This window comes from Diachasma alloeum, unplaced genomic scaffold (assembly GCF_001412515.2).
Source record: "Diachasma alloeum isolate Michigan unplaced genomic scaffold, Dall2.0 Dall_scaffold_00207, whole genome shotgun sequence".
Taxonomy (NCBI): domain Eukaryota; kingdom Metazoa; phylum Arthropoda; class Insecta; order Hymenoptera; family Braconidae; genus Diachasma; species Diachasma alloeum.
In genome coordinates this window covers 411,713-420,561 of record NW_021680372.1, presented here as the reverse complement: position 1 = coordinate 420,561, position 8,849 = coordinate 411,713, and the positions used below count along the sequence as shown (strand labels likewise).

Here is an 8,849-nt window from a genome sequence, read left to right as displayed (position 1 = left end):
AGTCTTGATGCAGTCTCACATATTTCTGGTATCTTGAGAAGTCTAAATTCGAATATTTCCCTCGAAAAAATGGAAAGCCTCACACCCCAAGACTTTTACGGTACTTCCCACGTACGAAAAAACGAATGGGCCGAGCTTGGCCCAAGCCCGGTGGCCGGCCTGCCGAACTTCGGGACCCGTTCCTCAACCGGGACCGCGCCGGACTTGGTTGAAACCTGGAATGATAACATCGGGCCAGGTCTGGGCGCCCATCTCGGCCCAGCGTTGATTGCCAGTCGTTGGCCAGGCTCAATTAAACATTACTTAATTACATGAATATGATAATATGGGTGATTGAAATACAAGTAATGTAATATTACTCCTCAGCATTCGTAATAGGTTCAACGAGGAAAAAAAATCAATACCGGCATGCGACTGGTGCCGCACTGGCTGCCAAACTGGTCATGGCAATTATCAATAATAACAAAAACAAAATAATTAACATTTTTTAGGATGATTTTTAGTATTGATTGTGCCCTACCTACCAAACCCTAACGCAATCATCGCCGAAAAACCGATTTTGTTAACTTAAAATATTACCCCCTAACGTGGGCTCGAACTCACGACCTCACGACTACTAATCCGACGCCTTAACCACTAGTCTACCGCGCAATTCGTAAAACCTCTACTTCAAATCTTCCATATTAATTCCATCTCGGTTTTTTTCGACTTGAATGTTTTATCATTCAATTGATAGAAATATTAAGTGACTCAACTACAGTTTAATCGGTAAATTAATTCAATAATGAATAATAATTATTATTATTATTAATTACAATAATAATTATAACAATTAGGATTACTGTTGAATGACCATTCTTCTTCTTTTCGTAATAATTAGCGAGTAACATGTGACTTCAACACCTACAATGTCACCATTTTTTTACGATTACACCCTTAATATTTTACCCTCAAGTTTCCACCCTTAGCATTCAACCCTCAGAATGTCAGTCTTATGATTTTTTCGCCCCTTTCCATTATTGCGATTTGACCCTTACAATTTTACTCTTCAGATTTTACCCTTATGATTCCACCCCTATGATTCCATTCTCATCATCTCACCCTTACGACTTAACCCTTACAGTTACACCAACGGCTGGAGCCCAATGACCAAGCTCCGGGCCACCGCTGGCTGAGGCTTGGTTATCGAGCTCCGGCATGCCAGTGTCCGGCCAAGGCTGGGCCAGATCTGTCAACCAAGGCTCGGTTACCTGCCCTTCTCCCGAGACTCAAGCCCTGGTCCCCAGGGATGGCCGAACCTCGGTCCAAGCCTGGGCGCCCAGGCTTGGCAAGCCCAGGCTTGTGCCAGGCTTGGCCCGTTTCTCCAACACTGGCATTTCGTACGTGGGTTCGTGCGCGGAATGTTCAAACTCTCTCGATAGAAGACTTTATATTACGGGGATAATAATTGATCACGAGATTTTTGTGAGTTCATCAGATTTTTTTTTCATACTCCCTAACCAACCCCCATTAATTTCCACCCCTAGGGGCGATGATCTAATTTTTTAGTAGCTCAAACAAAAAATGGCTTCATCAAATATGTTTGGCTTCGTGGGATCCGAAAATTCAATTTTTAAGGAGGAGAATTTTGTTTTTAATCTTATACTTTTTGTCACCTTTTCTGCCTATCCCCCAATCATTTTCATACTCTATACATTCCACGGAAACAGAAGCATTTTCATAATTTAATATTACTACTTAAATCCCATGTCGGAGGAATTTCTCTGTTATCCTGTCCGTTTTTCTCACCTCTACAGTCAGTAATAATTTTGTAGATTATTGATATAAATTCACTCAGGACAATATCGGAATGTATTGATTGCCTAATTATCCACGTAGCGTAAAGTCTTCTATCGAGAGACTGAACATTCCGCGCAGTAAATACCGTAAAAGTCTTGGGGCATGAGACTTTTCATTTTTCTGAGGGAAATATTCGATTTTAGACTTCTGAGGGACCAGAAACATATGTGAGACAGCATCAAGTCTCGATCAATACGTTTTGGAGACTTATTGGAGACCACGATTTTTACCCGGGTGGATACTTATTCATTCTATTTGATGAACCAGTTCAATAGCACACTTCTCAAACAAAAATAAATTTTGTGAACAGTAATCCCATTTTTTTTTAATTTTCAATCCCAGCGTTTTCACTTTTCCTAAAAAACAATTATTAATAAATGAAATTCTGAGAAGTTTTTGATTCCCTAATAATAATACTCCCGCTAGAGCTTCTGTTTTGATGATGCAGACGAAAGGATCCTTTGACGCTAAAGCACAACGTTCGAAGTAGTATAGACCGAAGCCGGGACAAAAGCCTCGCAAAAGTCTTTTACCGGTATCGTTCCAGTGAAACCTTATTGAATGAACGAAAGCAATTTGTTGAATATTGCTTTGACGTTCGCCATACCAAGCGACAAATACCGATGACTTACGAGTGAGTGTACAATTTAAAAGATTTACGTTGATGTTACCCTGTGAGCAAACACCGGGGCAACAATATATTTTCGCATAATATTTTTCTCAACAACACTAACGAGAATTTCATTTGATGTAAGTCGTCTCTTGGAACGTTCTGAAGTATTTCGATGAGTTGCAGGAGAAATATGTGGGCCCAGGGTCATCGGGGATGAGGTACGGTGCTTGGAGAGGGTGGAACGGTGTTGGAAAAACATACGAAAGAGTTTGGACGCCACCGACTCTTGTTATTCTCTGCAACGTGAGAACCATGGAAACTTTTATGAGTATCATTTCCCTCGGTTTTTGAATATTTAACAAATAGTGACTTGCTGAATCAACGAGTTACCTGTCGATCTCAAACTTCGGGATAATTTGTCTAGAATGATAAACTAAAATTTTCAACGTCAAATTATTAAAATTTAATATGAACTCATCTTTTGGGTTATGCAAATGAGCTAATTGTTCATCAAGTTCAGTTCTATATAACAAAGCTGCAATTGTTTCTCAACAAATTTATTTTTTATTCTTATGACCTACACGATTTAATTTTCACGTTCAATTATTTTTTATTCTTATTTTATTGTTGATTGATTTGGTTGTTAGACGAAAAAATTTGACCCTTGTGACCCTTATGAGATTTCTGAGTCATTATTAAATCTAATCAATTATGATTTGTAATTCTCATTCTTTTCATGATTCATTTAGAGGAGAAAATAGAATATTTTGACCTTTTTCAACCTTATTAGCCATTTTTCGACTTCATTGATTATGATTTTTTATCTTCATTGTTTCTTTGACTCTCATATACAAAGATGAAATTGTCTGTCATGAAATTTGTTTTGACCCTTATGGCTTTTACGATTTTATTCTCCCCTTTATTTACTTTTCACTCTGATTTTTTTGTCAACTGATTTGGATGTTAAAAGTAAAAAATTTAACCCTTGTGACTCTTATGAGAGTAAAGAGTTATTATTAAACCTTATTAATTGTGATTTTTGATCTTGATTATATCTTTGACTCTCATATAACAAAGCTGAAATTGTCTCATGAAATTTTTTGAATCAAATAAATCAAATAAATCGTTTATTGAATCAAATAAACTTTACTTAATAGAGATTTACAATTCTAATAGAGATATATTTGATTCAAATAAAGTTTATTTAATGCAAATAAATGAATTTTTTCCTTAGCCCCTCATAAGTGAGTCTAATAAATACATCAAAGTGAAAAATAACTTTTACGGCCCTTATACACGAGTGATTTTTCAATTTCATTAAATATGATTTCTGGCCTTTATTTTTTTCTTCATTACCTCAGATATAAAAGCAAGAAAAAGCAATATCAGAAAAAATATTGCACTCAATTCATGTTCTCGAGAAAACCGAAAACTCAGCAATTTCCATCGAAAAACCCACAGCAGACAAGTCGGATAATCCTGATGACGGTCCACTTGAAATGTTTCCCATTATCCCGGATTGTCCCCAAGAATTAATGGCCGATAAACATAGGATAATTACCACCTTAAGCACCAGGTGACTGTTAGGTACCAATTCCAAGAGGAAACGAGTCAAATGCCCAATGAAAAATAGAGAACCTGAAACAAAAATCTTGCTTACTTACGCGGATTCCATTCGTAATACGTCTCGATTTCCCGTTAATTCCTCATTCAAACCACAATTCATCTTACGAATTGAAATTGTTTACCATTCGAAGCATCTGGAATTTTTCACATTGAAATTTTTTTCCAGAAGTTGTTCATAAAGAATTTAACTAGACAATTCAAACAACGAAGAATCCTAAATACCGCATGAAAGCCCCCATGACTGTTGTCTATTTGCATACACTAATGGCTGGCAACTTCTATTATCGCTGTTACGAATGGACAAATGGATTTCTCAACCGCATTCGAGAGACAATTACCATCAACGTCAACTCCCAACGCATATCTATGCGCCTGAAGCCAAGGGTTATTCCACATATTGTTGTCAATTCCACCTTTAAATGCCTCCATATGTAGTACCAAATGAATATTAAAATGTGATATTGATTATTGTTGACAGTTATGTATCCGTTACATTCCGGAACAAAAAAATAAGTGACTACATTTGCGTCAGACGTTTGATTGACAGTAGATGCGACATCGCCCCCTGATAATTTTCCTTTCAATATACCCAATGTAGAAGGTCTTGCAAAATAAAAAAATGGACAAATATTATTCGTGGGAACAGACTTTTATTAAATCACCGATATCGAATCGGCAATATTCCTCATCACTCTTTCCTATGCATCTCGCAATTTAGTTCTTCAATCTGACTACGAGAACACAAGAACATTCATTTTTTATACATAAACATACGAAGGAATCTTTTATCTCATAAGGTCGTTTGTTATTACTAATTTATCGAGGATATCAATTTTGGATTTTTCATTTTTTCCCCCTTCGACTACACTGATAGAAAGGATTGGTTATTGTTAACGAATGGATTTGGTTGGAGACGATGATTTATTCGCTCTCACCAAATGTTCATTCGTTAATAGTTAACAAATGCACACTTGAAGAGCCTTTTTTGACTCAATTTTCATTTTTCAAGTGAACCATTCGTTAACAATTAACGAATATTCATTTGGCATTCATATTCAACTCTACCATTCGTTGATAGTTGAGGAATTTCGTTAGGAATAAATGAATCAGTCTATCAGTGCAGGATCCTCCCCTGAATTACACAATCAGGATTTTACAATCATGAATTACAATTATCATTACAATCTAATATATTACACTCAGTTTTATATTACACTTTGAACATTGGAGATCATCATAAAAAAAAAAGGATTTATGTACACCAAATTTCGTTATTCATTATCTACTTGTGATCTTATCAAGTACAAAAAAGTCTATACGCTAGAGCTGGAAGTAGCGTTCGCCTGAATGTAGTAATTCCTCACATGAAGATGATTGTGAAGATGAATGGCGGATAGCGGTTGGGCAGTTGCCCTGAGCGCCGTCGCCGAATTCCAATCACAGTGACTGCCAGGTGATACCATTTTGCCGTCAGGACTAGCACTGGGGGTGGCAACGGGTGATGACAAGGGATTCGCCTCAGCGACGACGTCTACGTCGACATCAACATCAACGTCCACATCCTCTTCCTCCTGATCAATCTGGTCGACCTCGTGTTCGGATTCACTGCAGCTGAATCTCCGGACTTTCGCTGTTCTGAGAAGCGAAGATTCGGAATTTTGGTCGTCAGGTGCTAGGAGACTGGCGACGTCGAATTGTCGTTTCCGCGACGGCTGGAAGCAACTCCTCATCGATGTTTGACTGTGGACTTGGCGATGTTGATTGTGAGTTGGCGATGATGATTGGGGGGAGAGCTGCTGAGGCGTCTGGTGATGCGCCTGCTGAGAGACTTGATGGTGATGATGATGGGGACTCCAGATTGCTGATAATGCTTGAGGATTGACGGGGCCGACTAAAGCCGCCGGCGGTGGAGTTGGAGGCAACGGCGGAGGACTAGGACTGTCTGGTTCCTCCTCAACCGCGAGACCCATGTGACGGCGGACTTTTCTCTGCGCCTTGCGCCGCCGAAAGTCTCCTCTCCTGAAGTCCTCCAGATTCGCGGGATGGATCGCCCAATAGTGACCTTTTCCATTGGCACTCCTCCCCGATTTCACGAAACAATCGTTCAACGATAAATTATGTCTTATGGAGTTTCTCCAGCCGGGACCACGGGACCTGAAGTACGGGTAGTGCTCCAGTATGTGTTGATAGATATCCGACAGCACTAGTTTCTTATCAGGTGACGACAGTATCGCCATTGCGATCAGCCCAATGTAGCTGTGCTGGGGTTTGGGCTCCTCCGGAATCCTCGGATGATGGGGATGAAGTAGAGCCATTGACAGGGCTAATCTGCTGGGGTAGCCCGCGGCTGCCGCTGCTGCTGCTGCCGCCGGATAAAGTGGCAGGGGTGCCGGGAATCCTGGAGACATTCCTAGATGTGATGCAGGTCCCCCTGAGTTCGGATGACCCACTCCAGGATGTTGGGGATGCAATTGCTGGACTAGTCGCAGGCGCTCGGCCATAGCGTAATGATAGAACTGGAGCCTGTAATGCTGCTCTAGACCTGGCAGAAATCCTGCCATTGGATTGCCAACCCCTAGACCAACCGCAAGGGGCTCCTTCGCCGGCGGTGGACTCTCGTTGCTGCACATACTCCTGAATCCTTCACTCTTATCAACCTCCACTTTTCAACCACAAAAATCCTCAAACTCTATCTGTCATTTGCTTCAACATAAAATCCACAATCACTTTGTCAATAATTCAAACAATCCTCACTGATCAATCAACAACTGCACATTACCAAATTATAAATAACAATTATCCTATAACAGCTCGTCACACACTGAGATTGATGGATGTTCGGCTCGAATCGCGACGTGCGAGCGACTGGTCATGATTTACGATCTTTTCGAAGCAGAGCCTTCCAATGTTGGTTCATCCCCACTTCCCCGACATTAGAATGACGAGAGGCTACGGTTGGTGGAGCTGTTACGCCCCACTCTGCTCATCTATACCCACCGGCAACAGCAGGCTGGATGAAGCTCTGGGTAGTTGTACACCAAGCTCTCGACCAATAGAAAATCTCACTGGGTGGGGCTACCACTGGGATTTCAGGATACGCCCGTACACCGTACGAGATATTGATCTTAGGCTCTGTTGCACGTTCAAACAGCCCAAGGTGATGTCTGTGGGGTCGTCATTTCGTGGTGGTGTGATCACAATGACGACACCCTCCCTATCTCTCTTATCACAACAGGAGGGGGTGGGGGGGTTTCGATTTCAACGGAGCGTGTTTTGGAACGGGTATCCAACGGAAAATAGATAGCTTTGGCAAGGAATCATATTAAATCAGTATGGCCTAAACTTTGTAATCGAGCAACTGAATCTATCAGTAATTATTTATGAGAAATCGAGATGTCAGTTTTTGGTCATTGTCATGCAAGACGGAAATGGGGCATCGCACGTTGATGTAGGCAGCCATGTTTTACCTCGTAACCTCGGAGAGGCAGAAAAACACGTGGGGGAGAAAAAAACAGTTTCTGGCTCCACCTCAAAGGGCAACTAACGTTGCTTTCCCACCTTTTGCTTTCATTCCTTCTCACAAAACCTCCGTTATGGCTTGATACGACAAAAGGTATGTCATGCTGTTTATTTTTAAAAGCATCAATTGGGTGCACACGTATGAGGCAATACGTGTGTGACTACTGAGGGGGGCAACCCGCCCCGCAACTGTTTGTAAGCATCCGCCATGCTGGTTTCATATCTGCTGGGCGCACACAGCTTTTCACATCAACACAATTTACATTGCCGTGTTGGTGGGATTGCTGGATGAGGTGGAGGTTGGCTGAAGGGCTGTCGCACACTCACTCCATCGAGTCCAGATACGTGCGAATATTTTTTTTTTCATTGGTGTGTGCGAATTGTGAGTATTTATACATGTATGTTTTTACCCTCAACAAATGGCATCAGTACATGGGTCGAGGGACAGCGGAAATACAATGACGCCACGTCCTATATACCACTCGGTTACAGTGACTCTGGAAATGCCTGATATGAAGCTGTTGTATTTCAGAATTTTGATTAATTAAAAATAATCTATTTTATTCGAAAGAACATTCTGCACTGACTGAGAGAAAAATATAATTCTTCTGACTGTATTCCATCGCCATCGAATTATAGTCAAATAGTCCTCAACAATTTTTCATGGGTTACGGTAACTTGGCCGGAGAAGTAATTACTACAATGGAATGTAGTCATTGCAACTATTTTATAGTTCTCCTCACGATAGATTTGTCGTGGTTACTTTTGAACTTGGGTTAGTTTAACTGCATTTTGATTTGCAAAAATTACGCTTGTGAAGTTTGTGATTTTTTCCAGTACTCGTACTAGAAATTTTCTAGAAAATTTCTCTCCGTGAAGGCCATCGGTTTTTCGATATTTTTAAACAAATTTCCTGCTCAAAATTATTAATATTTTTTTAACCCAAAGCACATTGATCTTCATCATCACCTTCTCGAGATTAATGTGCTTCGATTTTAGAAAATATCGATAACTTTCAGCAGAAAATTTGTTCAAAAATTTGAAAAATTAAGGGAATTCTGTTACCCCATAAGCCGGTCTCGTTTATTCCTTTGCCCGGCGCTTACGCAAACTGTTGAATAATTATTAATCCCGCAAATAAACAAAGATGATCAATGGCAAAGATGTATGATGAGGGTGGAAATGAATCATTTTGGATTTTTGATCAACTCCCTTTCACTTTTGAAAGTAATTCAATCAATAACCACAATTG

At 40.3% G+C, this 8,849-nt stretch overlaps 1 protein-coding gene across 1 annotated transcript; it reads right to left on the bottom strand.

Annotated features, from left to right (window-relative positions):
* Positions 1 to 4,978: 4,978 nt before the first annotated feature.
* LOC107036232 (fork head domain-containing protein FD4) lies at positions 4,979 to 6,925 on the bottom strand. Its single transcript, XM_015254029.1, has one exon. The coding sequence runs from the start codon at positions 6,706 to 6,708 to the stop codon at positions 5,392 to 5,394; it is 1,317 nt and encodes a 438-aa protein (XP_015109515.1). The 5' UTR covers positions 6,709 to 6,925; the 3' UTR covers positions 4,979 to 5,391.
* Between the last annotated feature and the right edge of the window lie 1,924 nt (positions 6,926 to 8,849).